Genomic DNA, 26,598 nt, shown 5'->3' with positions numbered 1-26,598 from the left:
GACACCAACTGCTTTGGCCCCCAACCTAACTGGTCCGTCCCATCTACAACCTGCCTACAGCAAGTGCCCTGGCAAGTCCAGCAGCCAGGAACCCCCAGAGCCTGGAGGATCTGCCCTGCAACAATCTTACAGACTCTGTCTCCCGTGAGCACGGTATTGCTCAAAGACTCACCACAGAATCCGTATTCTGGCGACTCCGCGATTCTGCACCACTCTGCACCTGATGCCCATGGCCTGGGTTAGAGTGGGCCAACATCCCAAGGAGGTCTCCCCAGCAATCTTGACCTGGGATCTGGTGATTACCTACCTCCCTCAAACCTCAAGATGATGCCTGCAGCCTGAACTTGAAGAGTCCCCCCGACAGCGACCGGAGCTGTTAATAAAACCCAACTCCAGAAGACACTCCTGCACCCAACGCCCTACGGCCTTGGGTGGCTCTACTGACAATGTCCAGGCATCCCCCAATCCCAACTTACCTCTCCAGCCGGTGGTCGCCTTCAGGAAGCCTCCCTGACCGAGCCTCCAGCAACTTCGCAAAACCGAAGGTCTCCGTTGAGAAGCACGGGTTCCTGACGTCCTCTTTGCACCCTGCATCCGGATGCCCCAGTGCAGCTGGTGGTGCAGCTCTTGTGCTGGTTGTTAGTCCCTGAAGTGCTGAATTCAACCCCAAAAGCTTTGCTCCCACACCGTGTGGCCTGCTCGCAAACAGTCCCTAAACGAAGGCCCCCTGAGCCCCATTGGCTAACATTGGGCCCCGGCACCCTGTACCAGGCTGCCATAGTGCCACTGGTGGTGCAACTTGAGTGCCCATCTAGACCTTGGGAAAGCTTGGTCTTAACCCCCAAAACTCACCCTCATAAGTTGTGTACTTATCTGAGAAACCACTATAATTGTTTCACAATAGGAACCCATGTTAAGAGATTTTGGGCCTAAAAATGTCTGCGTTGAACTGTTGTTGTACAAAGAGAAGAGAACTAAATTGCAAAGTATAAAAAGTCATACTTACCCTTTATTGAGAGAACCTAAGGCATGGTATCGAGGCATACCACTGCCAGTGCTCAAATTAATCCAAGAGTAATGAAAAGTACTTACTGTATAATTCAAACTGGATTTTAAAGTTATACACACCTGTAACAAATGCAAATTCAACCACAATGGCATTTCCTTGAACAGTCTTGAACGTGAGAGCATATTTTACTTACCTTAGCCAAGTCCTACATGGTTTGAAAGTAAAACAGAAGTATGACTTTTTTATACTTACCTAACTGGTATGGATTCTGTCTGGGAGTGTGTGTAATCAGTCCTTGATTGAGTGAAAAGTCTAAAAAAGATCCCTGGAAAAGGTAACTCACTCACTCATACTAAATTTCTTCCTTCCTTAAAATTAAGGTTCTGTTTCTTTTAGGGTGGAATAGAAACCACATCCGCAAAATGCTGGATCTTAAGTTTTGCCTTCAGAGTATACGTGGTCGTTAGGGGGGATGCCCTTGCCCCTATATTTCTACAGGAACGTAAGATCGTCCTTACAGAGTAGTGTATACTCCACTGGATCTGGGAGTTGCACCTTTTTTTCTCTGCTGAGAAATATAGGAGAAGACGTACCCGTGGCGTCACAAGACCGGACTAATTCGAAGATCAGGTATATTACTGACCAAGCCATTTACCGTCATCCGGAGGTACTTGGAATTTGAACTAAAGCAAGAACACCACGGGAAGGTGGTCATCCCTCATATCCACGGGGGCGTGATCCACATAATTGGTGTTACTCCAGGATCCAGTGGGGTACAGACTATACAGACTAAGCCAATTACCGTCATTTGGAGGTATTTGGACCTCAAAAAAAAACCACGAGGAGGTGGTCATCCCTTATAGCCATAGGGGCTCTATCCATACAAAAGGTGCAACTCCCAGATCCAGTGGAGTATACACTACTCTGTAAGGACGATCTTACGTTCCTGTAGAAATATAGGGGCAAGGGCATCCCCCCTAACGACCCCGTATACTCTGAAGGCAAAACTTAAGATCCAGCATTTTGCGGATGTGGTTTCTATTCCACCCTAAAAGAAACAGAACCTTAATTTTAAGGAAGGACACATGAGTCCAACCCCTAACGACTTCGATATTGTCCTGAGGAAGGTGTGCCAACATCCTAAGGCAGTCACACCGAAACGCGTCGACGCTCTTTTTGTTTTTTAGAATTCAAGCCCAGTAAATCTCCGTTAATAGGTTTATTATGAAATGAGATTTGGTTTTGTAACACTGTAAGGGCTTTTTGAATCTAGGAATCAGTATCATCTCGATGTTTTGTTACTTTTTGGGGGTTTCTGCTTTTTACTATAGGTATTCTGTGTCTTACCCTAGACTAATTTGTGATCCACTCTGATAATTTCTGATTATTTCTGCTGACACTCTAAAAATGTATATTTTCCTTCTCTGCTGCACCTTTATACATTGTTGAATTATTTTTATGATTGTTTTTATTAAATGTCGGTTGTTTTTACGAATCTCAAAAATTATTATATAATGAACTCTGTTTTATCTACATGTATGTTTTTTTTAATAAAGTCTGTGAACGGTATAAATTAGTTTGTGACCAGTGATTACAAATAATACTCAGAAAATTTAGTGTGAGTGAGTGAGTTACCTTTTCCAGGGATCTTTTCTAGACTTTTCGTCTGTAGTACCCTGTTCCCTGGAACTTGTGGGGTCTTCTCTCTTCTTTTCAACTTGATTGAGTGAATACAGTAAATGCTCAACACACTCTCTGGATATGCCTAACTGCTCACCCGCACTACCACAGTGAGAGCTGTTAGTACTTACCTATTTTAGCCTCTGCTATACATCTGGAGACTCCCCCCTGGACTTTGTGTACACTATACCTTACTTTGACAAAGTATATACAGAGCTAGCTTCCTGCAAGGCCTAAAAACCTAGATGTTCCACTAATGACATCCAGCAGCACCCCTCCACCCCCAGCACCTGGGTATCCTCATGGGTGATAAGAGGCACTATACAAATCATTGGTTGATTGAGTGTACCCAGGGCTTGGAAGTTAAATGTCACTAGTCGACTGCAGCACCTATTTATTGCACCAGTAACACCTACTGTGACACACCTCTTCAACCCTTCTCTAATATCCTGTTCAAACACACCAATAGAGGCAGTAGTATGTCCTTTAAATAAACGAATCCTTTATACAAAGCCAGTCCTTTGAGCTACAGACCAATGCTCTGCACCCATTTACCAAGGAAGAGATTTCAAAAGACTATTCTGATACAACTTTAAAAAACTGTGACATGAAGTATCTGTCTTCTCTTGTACCATAGCCAATTTGGAAACTGTGTATGCAGTAGCTAAATCAGTATTGGAAGTCCTTCAAAGGACAGCTAGGTTTACATTATACCCTATGCAATAAACAAACTCACCAACATGTAATCCCCTCACATTCATTAGTGTGAAACATATTTGCTGGTAGGGGTATAGCATTACAATGTTTGAAGATCACTGCTCTAAATGAACACACTTTACTTGGCACCTAATCTTCCTTTGGGTTACAATGGCTAAATGTATTCAAAAGTCCAGAAAAAATTGGGCTGCATGAATGCAACTTGCTCTGCTCGCCAAAGCTGTATATCCCTGTGAAATGTAACATGGAATGCTTGGTTTCTGGGCTCTTCCTGGGACAAGTAGAGTTGCACACATCACAGGACTAAAACACGTAGGGGGAAATTCTCAAGAATGTGCGATAATCATTGCCAAAATTGGTTAACAAAATGTTTCACATCGCCGTCTATCGCAGGAAAATAACTCCATGTTAATGTCTTATTCACAACACAGTGGTAACATGCAATTTGATCCTGATAACGCCTCAAATGTCTGCGATAAAGTCACCGGGACGGCGATAAAAATCAAAACCCCTACACAATAAAAGTAGCAATGGACCCAACAGCAAAAAAAAAATCTGCCATAAGCTACCAAATTCTTGTAAGTCACACACATCAGGAGGGAAAAATCACTATAAAAGCAGAAAGAAAAAAAAACTAAAGCAAAACAACTGTGAAGCACAATGGAGGTAGCCGGAGCAAGTACAGAGGACAACCAGAACCCCACAGGCCTCCCCTAGGACCAACCTGAAAACTCAGGGTCAGGGAAGGGCAAAGACAAGAAGAAGAGGAAGACGCGGTTCAGTCCGCAGGAAAACAGGATCCTGATAACGGAGGTGATAGAACACCATCAACTACTGTTCGTCACCTCCACTGTGTCATTGGCAACAACAAATGGATTAAGGCAGTCCATCATGGACAAGGTGAATACAGTCAGAGTGCTGAGGAGGATAATGGAAGAGGTCAAGAGGCGCTGGAATGATCTGAAGCGCAAAACCAAGCCGAAACTCCGCAACAACCAGAAGGCAGCAATGCAGACTGGAGGTGGGAGTCCAGCGCCACAGGAGGAGCTGATGAGATGGAGGAAATGGTGTCCGCAGTCATCAGTGTGGAGACGGTGGCAGGAGTTGGGGGACCGGACACTGCTCAACATGACCTGACACAAAAGCAACAGGATGAGTAACGACCAGGGACTGGGGGGATCTGGGAGATGGGCCCAATGGCACACATGCACAATTAAGTATAGCACAGTGCACACCCACTATGACTCTGGAGCATGTCCCTGATCCCCTTGGCATACTGCAGCGCACCTAGAAACAGCAAGTAGGCCCCCGTCGACTATGTGTCCAGAGGGGGCCCTTCCTACACACCACCAATCTCACAACTAACCCATGTGCATGTGTTAAACTCAACAAAGCAGCGTGTCTGTGAGCAACACTGACAATGCAAGTGACACTGCATGACGAATAGCATTGCTGCAGTCAATTTATCATGAAATGTTGCACGCCGCGATTCTGAGGTGGCTGAGTGTGGACCACATCTGTAAAGGAGCAGGTCACACTCTGACACATCCACGTGCACAAACAACCCCTGACATCAAAAACACATCTGCGGGTAAAACATGTCCCAGACTCTCAACTCTCACCAAGAGCCCAATGTACCCAAGTCTACAACATTTCAGCACTGTATAAACACAGAAGTCAAAGGCACCCCGCATGAAAGGGATAAGGGGCAGCAAAATCAGAGCTGCAGGGGCAACTCTCCCAAAATGAAGCACACACACATAACATGCAGAGCACATCAACATTGCCAACAATGTGGTACAAACCACAACACGTCTACAACAGAACAGAGGACACAACTGGTTCTGCTTGTGTGTAGAAACTGGCCAATCACATTTGGCATAGCAGGGAAATGTGGGTTGATAATGTACAAGTACAGACACACATCCGTGATGTTGTCGAAATGTCCACTGTCCAGCATCAAATAGGCAGCTCCTTCCAAACAGTCATAAAGCAACATGTCATGCAGTCTGTATGGAAACATGTACAATGCATCAACATACATATGAACACAATGTTAAACTGCATCTCCCCTTCACATTGCAGAGGGAAAACCAACACCTCCTGCAGAGCAGACCGAACCCCTCTTCTCTGATGACGAAGAGGACCACCACACCTTTGACACCGACGCCCTCCAAGAGTTCATTGGCAGCTACATCAACCCACCACCAGGAGCAGGGCAGCCCAGCTGCATCGATGAGACCCCACCCCCTGCACAGACCACACTGCAGGCAGCAACCACCACTACGGCCGCCTCCCAGGACCGCCACGAACAACACTTGGCTTTCCAATGCCGTGTGTTGGGGTGCCAGGAGCAGATGGCTGAACAGGTGCCTGTTGGGGTTAAACCGCTTGGCAGCCAAACTAGATGCCATACGTGGGTGTCTAAGTCCCATCAGGGACCACTCACAGTCCCTAACGGACACCCACAGCCTGCTACATGCTCTCCAATGATCCATGGCTGACATTGCTGGAGTCCTGACTCTGAGACAAGGACAACTGTCTAGTCAGAGTGGCTCCAGCGATGTCACCCGGGAGTTGGGACACATGATGAGGATCATGGAGAACATGGAGCGTACGCAGGCGGCAAGACCGGTTGCCACGGCTGCACACCAGTGAGAGGTAGCTGAGTTCTTCCGTGCCCTGTAGACCCTCCTCATGGCATTGCTGCCACAAGGCCTGGCGCTGATGAATGCTGCTGCTACCACTCCATCCACATCTCTGCCCCCTGAAGTTTCAGTGCCACACAGTGCGGCAGACAATCCACCTCCGACCCCTGAGGTGTCACTGCCACACAGTGCTGGAGACAGAACACCACCACCCACATGTGAGGCACTTGAAACAGCAGAGGACGAAGATGTGGATTAATCTGCCTTACTGGTAAGAAGAAAGCTGTAGCATTCATCTCCGCCATATGGCCTGTTTCTGCTTGGTTCTGCCCTCTGCATCATCACCTTCCACTGTCCCCCGATGCACTCTGCGACACTCACCTTGAACCTCGACATGGACTGCCATATTCTGTTTGGTTACCAATGACACAGCAATCAGACTCTTCCTCTTCCGATTAACTTGTCATTCTCGAAAGGACTCTGGCTGGCCCTCCACTGGCCTACAATGTAAAGTGGGGTTTGCATGGCCCTGTACTGCTCCAGCTACAGCACTCCACTGAATCTGCATTAAACATTCATATTCACACAGATGTGTCATGTCTATGATCATTCAAGTGTGGAAGTATGGATGAATGTAGGGTCTGTGATTCCCCCTTACGTCCATGTTGCTCATGTTGTGGGGCTTGAGTCCCAGGGTGCAACATTACCGATTGCAGTCCGGATGGCGCCGACACTACAACAGAGACACACGCATTAGTTACTTCCTTGTTCAGCCTAGGACGGAACCACACCCCGAGCCCCGTGGTCATTGTTCACACCCCTATGCTGGACTGGCACACGCCAGGCCAGCCCACTCTGCTTACGCTTACAGGGGGGACGCCAATGCTACATGTCCCAGGTCTTCCCTGTAGTGATCTGCTGATCACAGGTCTACTTGTCCAGATGCCACAGCCACTCCCTCATGGCTGGTTTACACCCACAACACACCCATCCAGCACACGTGTCACAGGACATGTAACCCTGCCAATAAAAAGGGCCGGTCGCACGTGCTGGACGCCATTTCCACTCTCTATCTGGGTGCATCCGTGTGGTTATTATTTATTCATGAGGGCCTAGGGCCCTTCCACATCACATTCCCCATTGCCGGAGGTGGCATGATGGCATCCGCACCACGAGACTTGGTGGCACTGTATACACTGCAGTCGGCACGGGCCTACCGCCACGGAACGGAGACTTTCGGTGCACTGAGGTAAGGGCACCTTATGTGCTGAGCAGGTGTGCAGCCTGCGGTGATGCCCCGTCCTGGTGGTCCAGACTGGTAAGGATTTGTGTGTGCGGGCCTTTGGGTGGTGGCGGTGGGTGTTGAGATGTATGATCAGTAGCTGCATACCATCTATTGTTCTTCAGGTGTGGCTCTGGGCTGGGCTCCCTTTTATGGTGCAGGGTGTCGTACGACTTTACACCAGGTAAGAGCAGGTGTTAAATCCCTGCTGCTATTGCACCTTATCACATGTTTTGGGATCTTATCGCCGATCTGGCTGGTTGTTAAGAATGTTGCGAAGTGGTGTTTTTGCGGCATTTTGCCCAGGAACGCCTACTCTGTATCTCATTAGCGTTAATTGCCGGGCTCATCTGTGGCGATGTTTTTTGTGGCTGCTATCACAGGAAAACTGGTGATATCGGCTGTTAGCACCAGCTTGTGAATAGGGTGATATATTTATCCCCACTTTAGGTGCAATAAAGTGCCGCTAACTCTGTGATAAGTCCTTGAGAATACGCTCGGTAGAACTCTGAGGGCTCCCAGAGCGAAAGTTTTCACCTTGTAAATGTTGGCTTCCTGCATTGGGGAGAGCAAACTGCAAGCCTGGACCCACTGCAAGCTTCCCTCCCTCCAATTCACTCAACGTCAACATTTATTTTTTAAAGTAGCCTCGTCCCTCAAGGGCATAGAGGAGGATGCTGCATTGAGAGAAACGCCACTGAATGAATTAAAATACGGTGATGGATATCTGCCATCTTTCACAGATCTCCATCCCTGCAGTATTTTTAGGCAATGATAGGGAATCAATCAGGAGCTCCTGCCCTGTACCCTGCTGCAGCTGATTAGTACAGCAGTTCTAGCACAAAATGAAGGTGTGGGGTTTCAAGCCGGTCAACGTGCAAACCACTCCACCTGATTTGCAGACTCGCATTAGGATATCTAGTCCTATGTTCCAAAAGTGAATTCCCAGTATGTATCCCAAATCCGAAGAAGTCACCTTGGCAATCTATGTTTTAAAAAGTCCTTAAAACTATGAATTACATGATCGAATTGGGTTGCTTTCGTAATAGTCAAAAAGTGAATATTTGTACTTGACATTGGTCAAACTAATAACGTCATTAAATTTAGCAAACAGAAACGGACTCTGTATGTGGAGACATACAAGAGTTGTAGACCTGTTAATGCCTTTACATAATAAGTAGGCCTGTGTCGGCTATCATCAAAAGGGCAAAAGACAGGTTACTTGTCACTTGATAAAGAAACAAGGCAGGCATGTGCCCCGAATCCCACCCTTTTGTAAGTGACATTGACCAGCACATTGTTCTGCTTCTTTGCCTGTGTTAGAACATATGTCCAAGTCCCTCACCATATGTAGCTTCCGTTATCCTGTTGTTGGGAGAACATAGTGAATAAGAGCAATATTTCCATATATGCTGGTCATGCATACCCTTGGAAGAGGTGCTCAACTGGATTACAGATGTAGCTGACATAGCTTTTCTACTGGAACCTGTGGTAGTTGTTTTTTGCCCACCCACCATGATAAAGGTCCAGAAACTGACCGGAATGATTTATATTATTCTAAAAATGTTAAAACTGTGCATACCATCATCTTGCGATCTCCCCAGGTACTCTCCATGAGCTACTCTATAGGCAATAGTGGATATAAGCAAAGGAAAAAACAACTGGCATATGGCCTTATTTAAGACAGGCCTTCTTTCCAGCAAAATTGTATACCATTCTCCTCTGCTTACACGTTTTCCGTCGGGCTTTTGACCTTGTGAGACCCTGAGGAAGAGGGTTAAATGGCCTGAAGCAGTGGTTCTCAACCATTTGACTTCTGGGGATCCCCAATTAATCATTACTGGAACCCGTTACCCCCTGCCCCAGAAACATTATTGGACACTGGGAACCCCCACTGAATCAGGACTGCTAACTGAGGGCCCGGGCGAAGCATTGTCGATGATTTGAACTGCAAAACAATACACAAAAAGTCCTGAAAAAAACATTCAATTAAAAACACACATGATGACACATATACATAAATAATTTTAATATGAAGGTTAGAGATTTTCTAAATTCAATTGAGGCCACTCATCATCCATTCTATATTCTGTTCGATGCGCTTATATTGCTTCCACTAAATCAATTTGAGGATTCAAATTTAATTTTTAGTCTCTAATTTTAATTTCCTTCGTATTTACAGTACATTTTAAAATTTTCAATTGTACATTTAGCTTCTTTATTTCTATACACCTTATTCATTTGTTAATAATATTTAATTTTCCAAGAAGTCGCAGACTCCCTGAGGAGGCTTCGCAAACCCCAGGGGCCTCAGACCACAGGTTGGAAACCACTGGTCTGAAGCATTTTTTTGGCAGGGGAGCAATGCGTACAATTTTCCCGACTTGAACTGTGTGCTGCTTGGACACTTGCTAACAAAATAATTTTGAATAAAGACGTATTTTTATTTCAGTCGATATATTTTATATAATGCAAAATTCCTTTACAGTGTAAATTCTGTGTGGTGAGAGTACTTGAACCGTGGAGATATGTTGGTTCAAAAGGTTTGGTCTATATATACATTGATAAAAATGCATTTGCATTTCACTAGCTGTAGGGCTTTAGTAGGAGAAGAAATTGTATACAATACATATACATTCACCTGAAAGCATAAGCATGAAAGTACTAGCGCACAGATACTGTAAATATGTACAACTACTCGTATGATGGTCTGCGAAGCGTAGTGAGAACCCCAAAGGAGAACTAAGGAGTATAATCACAAGGAAATGGTGCAGCGTGGCGTCAAGTTTTGGAGTGCCGCCCTGCGTCATTTAAAAAACGCTGAGATTCGCCATATTCACAAGAATAGGGTGCACCCCTGTGTTTTACCCTTGCACTAAAAACAGCTGCCTAGCGCCAACATGGGTGCCTGCATTGCAGGGAATCATCCCTGCAAGGCAGGCACCCTTGCACTATGGCACAAGGGTGTCTGTGTTGCAGGGGGGAATGATTGTTTATGTGCAGGAAGGGACACCATCCTGCACATAAACAATCTTTGAAGGCGATTTGCTTTCTTTGTGCGTTAGAGAATGCAGTACACACAGAAAGAGCAAAAACAAGGAGAAGTAAAAGTATTTCTTCTTGTTGCGCTAATGTAGACGTGTTTTGCAAAGTGGAGGGGTTAATGGTCTATAATTTACCAGTTAGTCACCAACCACTGGTTTAGCGAAACCTTTTTGATTCTAACCTTGGAATCTACAAATAATATGGGTATTTGAAAAACCCTGAGTTAGTTTTAACTTTGTTTGTCTGCACTTTAACTTTTGCTTTCATCGCCACTCTTCTATGTGTTTGTATTGTTTCTCTCACCCTATTGCTTCACCTCATGCGTTGGCTTGCGCAGAGGTGTGTTTAGGAGCCCTATGCCAGTGGCCCTAAGCCACTGGACCCAGTCTTCTCCTCCAGCAGGAACATCTCCTTCAGCCACTCCACCGGACTTCATTGGACTGACCACAGCTGCGTCCACTTCAGCTTCAGAAAAACCACGACCCTCCACCACCCGCAACAGGTTCCTCGCAGGAACTGGAACAAGATCACTGCCGACCAGCTCACCACCTCCCTCAGCCAGAACCCTCCCGCCAGCACAACGGACCCCAACGAAGCAGCCAGAAACCTCACACAGTGGCTCACCAACTGCGCAGATGACCTCGCACCACTGAAGACCCCTCCCAGCAGGCCCGGCAGCAAGAAAGCCTCTTGGTTCACCGACGAACTTAAGAACTCCAAGAAGAACTGCCACACCCTCGAGAAAGCCTGGCGCAACAACCAGACCACAGACAACATGACTGCCCTCAAGCAAGACACCCGCAAACACCACCAGCTGATCTGCACCACCAAGAAGACAGCATTCAAAGAACAACTGCCCACAACAGCAAGGAACTCTTCAGCATCGTCAAAGTGCTCTCCAACCCCAGCGCCGGTAACAACAACATCACTCCCTCGCAACACCTCTGCGACTCTCTCGCCTCGTTCTTCCACCGCAAGATCGCCGAAATACACAACAGATTCGGTGCACCTACCATGCACCCAACCCCCGAACCAACGCCCCCCACCACCACCCTCTGCGCCTGGACCACGGTCAGCACCGAAGACACCAGCCGCACGATGAACACCATCCCCAACCGACCCCTGCACCCACCACGTCTTCAACAAGGCCGACTCCATCATCGCACCCCAACTCCGGGACATCATCAACACCTCCTTCAACACCGCCACCTTCCCGGAGAGCTGGAAACACGCCGAGCTCAGCGCCCTCCTGAAGAAACCAACAGCGGACCCCACCGACCTCAAGAACTTCCGCCCCATCTCGCTCCTCCCTTTTCCTGCCAAAGTCATCGAGAAGACCTTCAACAGACAGCTTGCCGCCTTCCACGAGACGAACGGATCCCTCAACCACTCGCAGTCCAGTTTCCGAGCCAACCACAGCACCGAGACCGCCCTCATCGCAGCCACTGACGACATCAGATCCCTGCTCGATAACGGGGAAACAGCGGCTCTCATCCTCCTGGACCTCTCCGCAGCGTTCGACACTGTCTGCCACTGCACCCTAGTGCAGTGCCTCAGCAACATCGGAATCCAAGAGAAAGCACTGGAGTGAATCATTTCGTTCCTCGCCGGAAGAACCAAGAGAGTCCGCCTGCCCCCGTTCAGATCCAAGGCCACCGAAGTCATCTGCGGTGTACCACAAGGATCATCACTCAGCCCCACCCTCTTCAACGTCTACATGAGCCCCCTCGCAGCCATCGCACGCCAGCACAACCTCAACATCATCTCCTACGCTGACGACACCCAGCTGATCCTCTCCCTCACCAACGACCCCGCCACCACCAGAACCAACCTACACGAAGGGATGAAAGACGTCGCCAAGTGGATGAAGAACAGCCGCCTGAAATTGAACTCAGACAAGACGGAAGTCCTCATCCTGGGATCATCGCCCTCCGCCTGGTATGACTCCTGGTGGACCCCTGCCCTGGGCACCACTCCCAAGCCAACGGACCACTCACGTAACCTGGGCTTCATCCTAGACTCCTCCCTCTCGATGAGCAGACAAGTCAACGCCGTCTCATCATCGTGCTTCAACACCCTGCGCATGCTCCGAAAGATCTTCTGATGGATCCCCACCGAAACCAGGAAGACGGTCACCCAGGCACTCGTCACCAGCCAACTGGACTACGGAAACACCCACTACGCCGGGACCACGGCCAAACTTCAGAAAAGACTCCAACGCATCCAGAACGCCTCCACACGACTCGTCCTGGACGTCCCCCGACACAGCCACATCTCCGGCCACCTGAGAGACCTGCACTAGCTCCCCGTCAGCAAGAGGATCACGTTCAGACTCCTCACCCACGCACACAAGGCTCTCCACGACCTGGGCCCCAAGTACCTCAACAACGGCCTGACCTTCTACACACCCACCCATCCAGCTACGATCGACCAGCCTCGCCCTCGCCGCCGTACCACGCATCCGCAGAGCCACCGCCGGAGGAAGAACCTTCTCCTACCTGGCAGTCAAGACTTGGAACTCCCTCCCCATCCACCTTCGGCTGACCCAGGACCATATCTCCTTCAGGAAGTAACTCAAGACCTGGCTTTTCGAGCGGTAACAGAGCCCTCTCCCCCAGCGCCTTGAGACCCTTCCGGGTGAGTAGCGCGCTATACAAATGTTATGATTGATTGATTGATTGATGCCACAAACCATTCTGGGTGACAGCAGTTTTTCTAACATAGTATTTTTGCCTGTTTACCTCTAAATAATAGCGACCTGTTACTATCCTACTTCTTTTTGTGTGTGATGCGCTAATCTAATGTCTACTTTTGCATGGCGTTAATTGTGGTGCTGCCTTATATTTACACATCCTTGTAAATCTGTGGCAGCATCAAAAAGCAATGGGTGTTGAGTGGAACAACCAAAGCAACACCCATTGCACGCCCCTTTCAGGCAGAATCTGTGTGAAAGGGTACCATATTTACAAAGCGGAGTTAAGCCATGTAATCCCATTGTATGTATGCCCCTAATTTCTGTCTTTTTCTGTGTTAAAAATATATGCAATAGGAAAACATTGTTTTGGCTTATCTGCAGGACCGGACTGGGAACAGCAACCACCCCTGGCAGATTGCTGCTCGACCAGCTCTGGAATGGGTGGGTAAGGGGGAAGATATGGGGGCCGCCTGCCAGTGACAAAACTGGCCCCCACGGGCACAACACCGCCCTCCACCCTTCCAGCCCAAGAAGGAAATGCCCGGTGCACACTTCGGCTAGTGCCCGTATTTGTGTAAAAAGGGAATAATTGGGAACCTTAATCATAATCGTCATGAACCAAGGCCACATCCGAAGGCTAGCTGTGCATTCTTTAAGCGACTTCACTTGAGACCATGCCTAAGACAATAGGGCTCATAACGCCCACATTGCTTTGGATATAAAAAAATACGCACCTGTTTGGTCCTTGTAGGAGAAGGATTTGCTGTGCGTTTGGCAGCCGCCCCCGGGGCTAGAATCCAAGGTCTGGAGCATGTAGCTGTCATTTGGCAAAGAGTGGGTTCGGCCCACAAACGGCTTTCTCACAGTCAGCAAGTTTTCCTCTTGTGCTCCTGTTTTAACATCCGAATTTGAAGCAAGTTCAGCCTACAAAATAAAAACAAATACTTATTTGCAGAGAAATAATTAGAAACAAACTATGCACTAAAATTATATGGATGGTACAGGCATGAAGTTGCAACAGATACAAAACTAACTGAAACCAAAGAGGAACTGAATCAAGCAGCCACATGTTTTTCACGTCATTGCACAAACCACAGTACACACAAAACAGACAGAAAAAACTGATTTTCGGCAGCCTTTGTACCATGAATATTTCATCACATGAGAAAAAAACAGTAATGCGACGGTCATCATGCCTCAGGGCCACACTTTGCTGGGGATATACCTGAAATTGACACATTGTCGGCTACCAGTACAGTTTCATATTAAACAAAGTAAGACAGCAGATAGTCCGATTGTGGTTGGTCAAGTGCACGCCTCCATGATAATGGATGTGCCAAACTCTGTTGTCAGGGTACAAGTACTCCAAACCAACAGGTCTTGTACACTCCATGTTGTTTGGTACCGACATGTAAAGGACATGCTTGTCCTGCTACCCATTGATTGCAATCAGATACTACCCCAAAACACTGCACCTCCAGGCTTGCCTCTGTTCAGTCGGCCAAGGGCGTTGGGATTGCTAATTTGGTGTTATGTAGTGAATAATGTATTGGGTGGGCATGGCAATAGGTTATGTTGGTTTGCCATTTTAAGCTAGTATTTCTATTCCGGGTTTTCATGAAGATGGATACCCGAAAATCATATATACAAATGATCTGTTGTTTTGTATCTCCAAAACAGCCTCCCTGTTAGAGATCTTAGACTGAAGTTTGCCTGAACCCTGGTGCATGATGGATGAACATCCACTGTTGTCAGAGTCGGGGCTTTTGACTAGTCTCAAAGTTAGGAACCTGCCTCTTATTGACAATGCCTCAATCCTGTTCTGGTAAAAAAAAAATGCATACTCCTTCTGTAGTAGTGGAGTCAATTCCATGAATTAACAAAATTGTACAGAAGACTTTACTCGGATAAACTCACATGGCTTCACAGTTAATGAGTCATTCCTCGATTGGCCTTGAAATCTAGGTCTTTGGGTCACCCATGCTACTAGAGGGACTCCACAGCTGATGAGGGATTTCAGTTGTATAGATAATACCTGAGTATTCGCAGTTGCTGCAATAACTGAGAGAGGGGATATTGTCGACTGCAAAAATGGGAATTCTTCTAGCACTAAAAACACAGCCCTCTCCCACAGAGCCATATTCGATAGAGGTAAGCAAAGTCACCCTCTACAAAATGAGTGATCTGCTGAAGCAGGCCCCGCTTAAAGACAATGGGGCTTATTTACAAGCCCCTTGCACAGCTGCGGCCCGTGGAGGGAGTTGCGGTGGGGCGAAAGGCGGGACGGGGGAGGGGCAGGGTGGGGGATGCTAAAAACCGGAGTATGGATAATTGGAGGTAAGTAAACAATTTAATTAATAAAACGAATTTCGTAGCGTGCCCTGCATCGCATTTTGCGAATAGGAAATCACCCCTACGTCACAATTCCCATGTTGAAAATGACGCAAAAGTGGTGCAAGGGGCTTGTACATAAGCCCCAATGAGTCTTTGTGAGTAAAGTTTACATGGATACATAATGTATAGAGCTCTACAGCTGCGTAGTAGGCAAGTAAAAAAGCAATGGAAATGTATCATTGTTAATCAAGCAAGGTACAGTCTTTCCAAGTGCAAGGGACACAGGAGCCGGCGCACATTGACATTGTGTGTACAGTGATAGCAGGGAGCCAGGAAAGGTTTTACATTTGGGAAGGGAGTATTTGAAACACTCAAAATCTTCCAAATCCATGAAGCAAGGAGGCAAGTACATTTTAAGGTAGCTCGGTCGATAAAAACGAGGTGATACAGTGGTGGGGCTGGGAGTAGAAAAGAGGGAAACTGGAAAGGCACAGCCAATGCATTGCTTCAGTTTTCGCAACAGAGAGCAAGGATGGAAAGCTAACAGAAGAGAAGAATAGCTGGAGGGGAGCTGTGTGCTGTATCAGTATTAAAAGTAACCGTACTGCTTTTGGAAAATGTTATGGGTTTAAAGTTGTGACACGAAATGTGATTGACGCTTGAGTTTAAAAATACCCTGCGCAATCGCTGCGAGAAAAGTGCACACAAAAGATGGGGAGTGCCTACGGACCATAGGCCTGCCGACTGAGATCCGCTTCTTGCAAGCGGAAGCCACGCGGAGGTAAATACAAGTCTGTCTGGTAATTACCCAGGTGAATGGGATATTCGACTAGGAGCAGCTTTATTTCAAAAGAGGAAAGTGGCGATAGGAACGTATAACTGTTCTTTGACTGAATGACACATATGTAAATGTATTTGAGCTTGTAAAGCGCACTGCTACCCATAGGTTTCCTGGCGCTGTATAATGCTGGGGAACCTGTACTGGCTTTCCCTGTGAGATTGTCCCCTGTTGGGCACCCCCAAGGTGAAACCAGGCATCCCCGGCGTTGATGGGGCAGTTTGTGGAGATTAAGCAAGCTATTGCCCAGAGTTGCTGAGTGGGACCCATGGTTAGAGTGGCACTGAAGGCGAGATTTATCGATCCCGCTGACATTGGCCCAACACCCTGCCGCGTCGGGAATTGAACCCTGGTCCCGGGCCGACCTCTGCTTCTGGGTCTGCCGCCTCTAACCAGTGAGCCACACTACTCCACATATATAAAGAAAGAGGTGTGGCACATGGCAGCTGGATCTTCCCTAGCATTAAATGTGTGGTAGCTTTAATAACAATAAATACAAGTACCAAAATAAAATGCGCTTAGTGATCAGTGTAATCTTTTAGACAATTCTTCAGAAAACACACAACATGAGCAGCCTGTGGGTGAGAGCTGGGTAGGGTGAGTAGGTAAGGAACTGGTTCAGGGATAGGAAGCACAGACTGCTTGTAAACTAAATCACCATTAACACCACTAGATGGAATCAGTTCTCGGTATGTTCATAGGATCTGACTCTGGGGGACTCATAGGACATATGTGACAGAGGGAGGAACCAGTAGTAAATGCCTACTTGGAGATTGAACAAATACATTTTGAAGCTGTAATTTCTATGAGGCAGTGGGAAATTAGATGTTGTTTAAACAAGCTGAAGGAATATTCTATCAGGTAACATGACAAATTACATTAATTTGAACCCTGAGGGCACAGACATCCAGAGAAGTTTTTAAAGTCATCAGATAGAAACTGGATTTTATTGTCTAGGTTTCATCTAGAGGTCTGTGTCTATTTCTGGACGCAATCTCCGTGGTAAAACAGTCTTTGGAGAAAATTGAAAAACTGGTTAAGGAATGGTCTTAAGCTAAGATTTTGAAAGGAGCAACTCAAGAATTCAAACATTTGTAGAGCTGAGAGCAAGCATAAGGGATCTGATGGAAACATTCAGAGGATTAACGAGAACAAAAAGCACTAAAGAGACTCTTTCATTTCTGTCAGAGTTATATATACCCTAGAATTTGTGCCATGAAGTAGAAGTGCGATCTTGAAATAAACCTTAGAACATTGTTTTCACAATTGGATGGAACTGCCTCCAAAAGAAGTGACTGTGGCAAAAACAAGGAAAAGCCATAGAAGCCCAGAGACAGACAGAGACGTGTGACATAATTGAGCTAATTGATGGTTGTGCTATTGATCGTACAATGTCTGTTCAAAAGCAGGCAAGTAAATGGAGATTCCCCCATGTAATCCAAGCATTACCTCTCTGTCTTTCTTATTACTACCACTTTTTACCTAAATGAAGACATACTCAAGCCAAAAAGACTGAAGGAGGACTAATGAAAACAAAAACACACCATAAATGAAATCATATGCAACTCGAGTGGAACATTAGCGGTACACAACACCAATGCAAATACAACAGGTCCCAAACACCGGCAGCATCAACAGCACACAGCCAAGGCAGAACTATCAGAAACCATTATGCAGAGGTGCACCAGGAAATTAAAAGGCGAGCACCTTGTGGCACCCCTCAAAACATCCAGAAAAAGCACCCCAGAGGACGATTCCCACGAGGCAGCAACACTGCTTATAGTGAGTGTGCCTCACAACAAAAAGTAAGGTATGGGAATCTTAATCACAGCATCAGCCTGAAGTATAGAGTTCAAGGTCAATAATTGTGCAAGCTTTCAGCATATGCTTACTAACGCCAAAAGTGGCAAACTGTGAGCCACATTGGTGGAACTTAGCACCGTGTTACAGATAAAGCAACCTTGCCATGCAAACATTTGTAACGGAAAACTATCCTTACTCCTGGGAATGACCACATCTTGGTCTGAAATTCAAGATGACAAAACTTTGATAAAAAAGCAAGCATCAGCACACAATATCTATTAATCTGGAATGACTCAAAGAAAAGAAGGCATATGTACAAGAGAGCCGAGATCATTGGGACACCTTATCAAAAACATCACTTTAAAACAGAGAAGGTTTAAGGAAATGTCTTGCATTGGCTCAACAGGAGGAGCCTGAAAAATTCTCAACACAAGCAACAAATGCCAGAAATGTAAAAAAAGCCTCCTGCGGAGGGTTGAGCAAGAGAAAACCTTTAAACAGGTCGAAACCAGAGCTTCAATTTGATCCAAATCATCTCAAGGATGTGGATGTGGAGAAGTGTGGCTCACCGGTTAGAGGCGGCAGACCTAGAAGTAGAGGTCGGCCCGAGACCAGGGTTCAATTCCCGACGCGGCAGGGTACGGAACCAATGTCAGCGGGCTTGATAAATCTCACCTCGGTGCCTCTAAAACCATGGGTCCCACGCTGCAACTCAGGGCAATAGCTTGCTTAATCTCCACAACGGCCCCCTTGCTGCCGGGGATGCCTGGCTTCACCATGGGGATGCCCAATAGGGACCATCACGCAGGGAAAGCCAGGACGGGTTCCCCAGCGGCACACAGCACCAAGAAACCCTGGGGTGAACGTGCGCTCTACAAATTCATACTAACATAACAAAGGATCTCAAATATTAGCAGACTGAACTTTAAGCATGGAAAACAGCAAGCTCCAACTGGAAGCCATCCAAACTTTCAAGTATTTTTGGAAAGGACAGGAAAGAGATTGCAGAGCATAAAAAGGCACCAATATTGGAAAGATATGCAATTATGTCTACACACCCTTCTGTGGAAGGTCTGCAGTAAGGTTGAAAAGTCTCAGGAGCCACCCTACCCCGAGACCTATCCTTTCATTCTCCAGCTGGTGATGAGACAAGTCCAGGGATCTTGGGGGAAGAGGACCAACAGCCTAGTCCAGCAAGCGTGGAAACCACACCCTCTGAATCCTCCAAAGCTGCACCAGCAGAACATCTACCAAATCCCTACACAATTTGGATATAACCCTCGTAAAAAAAAAGTAAAGGAGTAAAGGCCAAAACAGGACTCCGATCCACCAAAGCAACTGAACATTCATACCAGAGGCCATGGAGCTGAAGAATGAAAAGAAAGAGGAACCAGTCAATTCTTCTTGGAGGTGACTAGATCCAAACAGACAAATGAAGCTCTGAGAAACAACCTGGAAGACCCTCCTGGAAATGCATAAATGGGAGTATGGAAACATCTGACTCAGATGGTCCACTCTTGAGGTCACCTTTCTCTTGATATGCCCTGCCAGAATTTCCAATCCAACCCTGGAGGTCACAGTCCCAACACCTTGGATCTCACCCCTTTTTATGTTGATGTAGTCCTTGGAATCAGTGTTGTCTGTCTGCACCACAACATTCAAGGTAGGGCGAAGCATGGAGAAAGTTTGCAGCCCCCTTCTCAAAGGCTCCCAACTCCCTCCATCTAAACAAATGATCACTGACCCTCAAAATCTAGAAACCTGACCCGAAGCCATCCATTATGAGTATCCGAGGTAACACTGGTTGCAACTACATTCCCTAGATGAAACTTGGTATGTGTCTCAAATACTGCCTTTAGCTACACCTATCTGTCGGCAGAGCAGAAGCAGCCTTCAGTGAAGAAGAACAGTCACCTTTATGGAAATACAGGTGAGGCAGTGGGATTTAGATCATGATACAGACTGGGAGCAATACCTTCTCCTCCACACGCCCCTCAATTTGCAATGATATTTCAGCATGGAAAAGCAGTAGAAAAGTGCAAAAAACAATGCAAGTCTTGTCAGAGTGCATTCACCTACCAGGCTGATCAGGATCTGATAAAGGCCTCCCTTGCAGGTGATGGCGGAGCTACAACAATCCTTCTTAACTTGGAGATAAGACGGTACTACCTCTCCCAGCACCATCCGGCGCCTTCGAGAAATCAGCATATGCCATTGCCCTCTTGCCAAGACAGTAGACCCAGTGCTGGAGTTATGACTCCATCAGGAAGAACCCACTGTCCAATGGACAGACAAAAGAAAAGAGTATGAATTGGGCAGCTCTCAGAAAAAGCAATATAAATAACTCAAAAGAAGGGGGGCATCGAAAAACATCTGATGTATGGCTAATTTCCTTATTTAGGTGATGAATGGTTTGAGGAAGAGGGAGGAGAGGTTATTTTGGGTTTAGTATTTCATTATAGAGTTGTTTGCCAATGGAATTTGGTTATTGTTTTAAGGACCCTTGTAATGAAATATTATATTTATCTCATCTCTGCAAAATGTAAGGCTACCTCAATGTACCCACATTCATTCTTGGAAAGTATATGCGATTTAATAGTAGGAAGGCATTTGTGGTCTCTATGTCAACACCCAATTTAGAATTTGATTGTTGTGTAAGATACAATTCCTATTATCTCTTGAGCAAAATGCCATGAAGCATGATGGGAAATATTATCACAGTTTAGGAAAAGCAGACCTAAAAATATTGTCAATAAGACACCAGCTTATCGTAATGGCATAAAACATCAAACATCCAAATAGATTATAACAAACGGAAACAGCATGTCCACAGATAGCAACGGATGTGATGATAGCTGAGAAAATAATTACACCAATACGACCGTAGTACAGCAAACAATGGTGACTGATTTCTAGACAGCAACTGAAACATTGTGTAAACTAAATAGAGGCCATTAGTAAATCAGGGCTCAAAATACTGACAGAGCTTTCTAGAGAAATGCATTTCTGACATTGACTAAGAAATCCTACACGCATTTTATTAATTATCCTCAAAGTAATTTAACATGGTTTAGTCTAAGCTTGTTTGAATTATACTAAAGCAAAATGCATTAACTCTAAGTGTAGATAAATGACATTTGAAAGGTGTTTTGGCATAGATGTGACTGTATAATGCCTCACCAGCAAAACCCAGAAGATAAGCTGCCAACCTGCTTTCTAACAGGTAATTTAAAATCGTCTTCTGTCACATTAAAGTAACGATTCGGCTTTTGATTAATTGTTTTCAGTTCTCACTGTCTGTGGTGGCAGAACAGAATCAATAAAGGTTTTATGAGCATTCTATATAGTATTATCACAAGCTAAATGGCCACCACTCTAATTATTCATCCCTAGACAAAGGTCTAGATGTGTAACAAGGGTGAAGTGTAACTATCACAGTGCTAATATCCTCTTGAATGTTCCATAATGTTATCAGAACATGCAGGCTGAATGCTGCAGATCTTCAACAAATTCCCTCAGTGCCTTCGGTTTAATAACATACATTGTGTGCTGTTAACTTGTAAAACAACTAAGTATTTGACAAGCAGTGTGGAGCGATGGCATAATGAGTACCTTGAGAGGAGCTAAGCAGTCACATCAAAAGTGGTAGGCGCCACATTTGGACTGGCTGATTGAGTAAAGAGCTATAGCAAGGCGGCCGGTATTGCCAATTACTGGTCCTCTCTTAAGCAACCTGGCTAGTACTTACTGCTATAGATCAGCATACGCTAAAGACGGCGTGGTTCAACACATATATTGATGTTTCCACAGGAATCATTTTCAGCAATTCTGAACAGTATTGTGTGCTCTGGTTGAGTGGATCTCAGCTGGGCATTGTTAGACCTGGCATCATTGGTGTGAGTCTCCCTTCCATTTTGACGGTTGCCTCCTCTGGTTGGATATGCTCTTGTTGGATTTATGCTTTGGGCACTGGGCCACTGCTAATCAGTGCCACAGTGCATGTGTTCCCTATGTTAAATTGATGTACTAATTGGTAACTCCATGATTGGGTTATTTGATTTATTTGTCAGCCCCTAGTACAGTGCACCATGTGTACCCAGGGCTTGTAAATCAAATTCTGCTGGTGGGCTTGCAGCACTCGCTGTGCCACTCACAGATGCAGCTTGTAAAGTGTGTCTCAGGCCTTCCATTGCAAGGCCTGTGTGCAGTCTAGCACTGCCATGTCGACTTGGCCAAGTGCACCCACTTGCCAGTCCCTAAACCTTCTCTTTGCTTCATATTAGACACCCCTATGGTAGGCCCAAGGGCAGGGTGCATTGTAAGTATAAGGTAGGACATGCTCTGATGTGTGTAGCATCTTCTAATATAGCGAAATACAGCCATTTTCATTTTTCACTATTGAAGGCTACCTGTTCTCATAGGCCAGAATGGGCAGTTAGATTATTACATTTTTATAATCCTAACTGACTCAGGGAACATGGTAGAAATTCGAATTTAGTATGCCTGAACTCAGAATAATAAAATACATCTTTTAGTAAAGTTCGTTTTAATATTCTGTGTTTGAAAATACTACTTTTAGAAAGTAGGTATTTTCTTGCCTAACTATCCAGGCCTGCCTCTGCTGGATTGTGTATTCCTTGTTTGGGTTTATGAGTGACAGGGCTGGGGGATTCCAGGAGACAGGCTGGGGAAGCCCGGTGGTGAATAGTGAGATCTGCATCTAGATGGAAGGGAGGAGTTGCACCTGGGACCTGAATATGGCTGGGCCTTCCCTCTACAATGCTGGTTCCACCTCCTGTGGCTTGTCTGATGTCTCTGCCCTGCACTGTGAAAGGAGAGAAGGAATCATGTCAACAGAGTGCTCCAGAGCTGTATCTTCCCTCCCCTGTGCTGGCTCCACCTCCTGTGGGGCGGCTGATGTCCCTCCCTGATGTCCCTGTCCCTGCCCTGCACAGTACCCATACCACATCCACTAACCCCAAACACAGCTCCGACCCTAACCACCTGAAATGCATCCTGCTGAATGCCCGCTCAGCCCACAGACACGCCACCGAAATCTGGGATCTACTCGACACTACATCACCGGACGTCGCCTTCCTCACTGAAACATGGATGAACGCATCATCAGCACCCGACTTCGCCATAGCCTTCCCGGACAATTACAAGATTATCCGAAAAGACCGCACCATCCAAACAGGAGGAGGCATCGCCATCGTCCATAAGAACACCATCAAAATCACGACCAGCTCCGACGTACACCTCACAACCGCCGAACACCTCCATTTCCAGATCCACTCCGACCCTAGGACCACACTTAGAGGCACCCTCATCTACAGACCACCAGGAACCCGCATACAATTTAACGAAGACATCACCGACTTCATCAGCCCACATGCCCTCACCTCCGAAAACTATATTCTACTAGGAGACCTCAACTTCCACCTGGAAAAGAAAAACGACTACAACACCACCACCCTTCTGGACAACCTAGCCAATCTTGGTCTCAAGCAACTTGTTGACACCCCCACCCATATAGCCGGACACACGCTCGACCCTATCTTCACCTCCAGTAAGCACATCTCCTTCGATCACACCACAGCTCTCTACTGGACGGACCACAGTTGCGTTCACTTCAGCTACAAAACCACCTCAACCCACAACCCCCCCACAACCTATTCGCCGAAGGAAATGGAACAAAATAACCACAGAACAACTCCTCACATCGCTCAACCTTAACCCACCCGCTCCCTCAACGGACCCAAACCAAGCTGCCATCAAATTCAAACAATGGATCACGCTCAGCGCTGACGAATTAGCACCCTTGAAAAACCATCACACCACACAAGACAGCAAAAAGGCCCCTTGGTTCAACGATGACCTTAATAAATCCAAGAAGCTATGCCGCACTCTCGAGAAAACATGGAGAAAAAACCCAACCACCGACAATATGACCAGCTTCAAGGCAGCCACCTGCAAACACCACCAGCTGATTCGATCCACCAAGAAATCAGCACTCAAGAATTGACTCGACAACAATGCCCACAACAGCAAGGAACTATTCAACATCGTCAAAGAATTCACCAACCCCACCGCAGCCTCAAACGACATCACTCCCTCCCAAGACCTCTGTGATTCGTTATCCTCCTTCTTCTACAGCAAAATTGCCGACATACATAACAGCTTCGGAAACAGTCCCAACGAACAATCCTCTCCACCCCCCTCAGAACCTAAACCGCCCTCCAACAACCTCAACGCCTGGAACCCAATCACCACTGAAGACACCATCCGTCTAATGAATTCCATCCACTCTGGCTCGCCAACCGACCCATGTCCCCACCACATCTTCAACAAAGCAGACTCCATCATCGCACCCCATCTCCGTGATGTCATCAACTGCTCCTTCAACTCTGCTACCTTCTCAGAAAGCTGGAAACATGCAGAAGTCAGCACCCTCCTGAAGCAACCCACAGCAGACCCCTCTGAACTTAAAAACTACCGCCCCATCTCCCTCCTCCCATTCCCGGCCAAAGTCATCGAGAAAGCCGTCAACAGCCAACTCGCCGCCTTCCTTGAATCCAACAACTCCCTCGATCCCTCACAGTCCGGCTTTCGAGCCAAACACAGCACCTAAACCACCCTCATCGCAGCAACAGACGACATCCGAACACTACTGGACAACGGAGAAACAGTGGCCCTCATACTACTCGACCTCTCCGCCGCCTTCGACACCGTCTGTCACAGCACCCTCATACAACGCCTCAACAACATCGGCATAAAAGGAAAAGCCCTGGACTGGATCATCTCGTTCCTCGCTGGAAGAACCCAGAGAGTCCGACTTCCCCCATTCAAATCAGAGGCCACCGAAGTCATCTGCGGAGTACCACAAGGATCATCACTCAGTCCCACCCTCTTCAACGTTTACATGAGTCCACTCGCTTCCATCGCGCATCAACACAACCTTAACATCATCTCCTACGCTGACGCTGATCCTTTCCCTCACCAAAGACCCCAACACCGCCAAAACCAACCTTCACGAAGTCATGAAAGAAGTAGCCACATGGATGAAAAACAGCCGCCTAAAACTTAACTGCGACAAAACGGAAGTGCTCATCCTAGGATCATCCCCCTCTGCCTGGGACGACTCTTGGTGGCCTTCGGATCTGGGCTCTGCACCCATACCCACAGACCACGCACGTAACCTAGGTTTTATCCTAGACTCCTCCCTCTCGATGACAAAACAAGTCAACGCAGTCTGATCCTCCTGCTTCAACGTACTTCGTATGCTCCAAAAAATCTTCCGTTGGATCCCCACCGAGACAAGGAAGACCGTCACCCACGCACTGGTTACGAGTCGACTAGACTACGAAAACACCCTCTACGCCGGAATCACAGCCAAATTACAGAAAAAACTCCAACGCATCCAGAACGCATCGGCGAGACTCATTTTGGATATCCCTTGCCAAGATCACATTACCAGCCACCTGAAAGAGCTCCACTGGCTCCCCGTCAACAAGAGATTAACATTCCGTCTCTTCACCCACGCGCACAAGGCCCTCTACGAACTCGGGCCCGAATGCCTCAATACTCGACTTTCCTTCTACACACCCTCTCGCCAACTAAGATCCTCCAATCAAGGCCTCGCTACAGTTTCATGTATCCAAAGATCCACCATGGGAGGTAGATCCTTCTCCTACTTGGCGGCCAAAACCTGGAACGCACTCCCCACTCACCTCCGCCTTACACAGAACCACATCTCCTTCAGAAAAGAACTTAAAACCTGGCTATTTGATAAATAATGAACCCCCTCCCCAAACGCCTTGAGACCCTCTGGGTGAGTAGTGCGCTATATAAATCCTTGAACTTGAACAGTGAAAGGAAGAAGAGAGTCATGTAAACAAAGTGCTCAGGAACTGGTTTGGACCTGGCAGAGGCCTCTCTGCCTTCAGAGAACAAAGGATTTTGGGGTATAAATATTGGGACCCTGATCCCAAGAAATTAGATCACTTCTTGACAAGAAACCTTTCTGCCAAGGAGAAGAAACAAGGAAGCTGCAGGAGTTGTACTGCCCCTCTGCTAGTGTGCTGTTTGCTGGGTTGGCCTGCAGTGGTTGCTTCATTGCCAAGGGAAAGGAGAAGGAACTTTGTAAGGACTTTCCTCTACAGAATATTCTCCAAGGGCTTGAACTGTGCTTGCCTCCTGCTGAAGTCTCAGGGACAAAATACTTCACTTCCAGCTCCCTCCTGAATTTCCTTGCTGGGAATTCTGACTCCAGACACTTGCGTGCCGCTGGGAGCTGGAAGCGCGACACATCGAGAAGAAGCGTGTCACCGCCGCAGCTGAACTCATGGCAACGCCGGAGAAGCGAGCCTTCGTAAAGCTGTCAGAGCGTCATCGCATCGCCGCCTCTAGGGCGCCATCTTCTCGCATCGCACCCGGATTGTCGCATCGCATCAAGGCGCCATCTTGCGCACCGCAACGAGGCCGTAAGGCGAGAATCTACACATCACCTCTGCACCGGTAAGGCTCACGACGAGTCCCCTACGCTGC

At 46.9% G+C, this 26,598-nt stretch overlaps 1 protein-coding gene across 1 annotated transcript in view; it reads right to left on the bottom strand.

The window, feature by feature from the left end:
* Positions 1 to 26,598, bottom strand: part of CACNA1G (calcium voltage-gated channel subunit alpha1 G) — a 787,437-nt gene that overhangs the window by 28,016 nt on the left and 732,823 nt on the right. The window contains exon 35 of the mRNA XM_086930846.1: positions 13,811 to 14,000. Within this exon, the coding sequence (XP_086786972.1) occupies positions 13,811 to 14,000 (190 nt within the window). The remainder of the gene's footprint in view (positions 1 to 13,810; positions 14,001 to 26,598) is intronic.

Source organism: Lissotriton vulgaris, chromosome 7, assembly GCF_964263255.1.
Source record: "Lissotriton vulgaris chromosome 7, aLisVul1.2, whole genome shotgun sequence".
Taxonomy (NCBI): Eukaryota; Metazoa; Chordata; class Amphibia; order Caudata; family Salamandridae; genus Lissotriton; species Lissotriton vulgaris.
The sequence above is the reverse complement of the archived record's forward strand: the minus strand, read 5'-3'. Positions and strand labels throughout refer to the sequence as shown.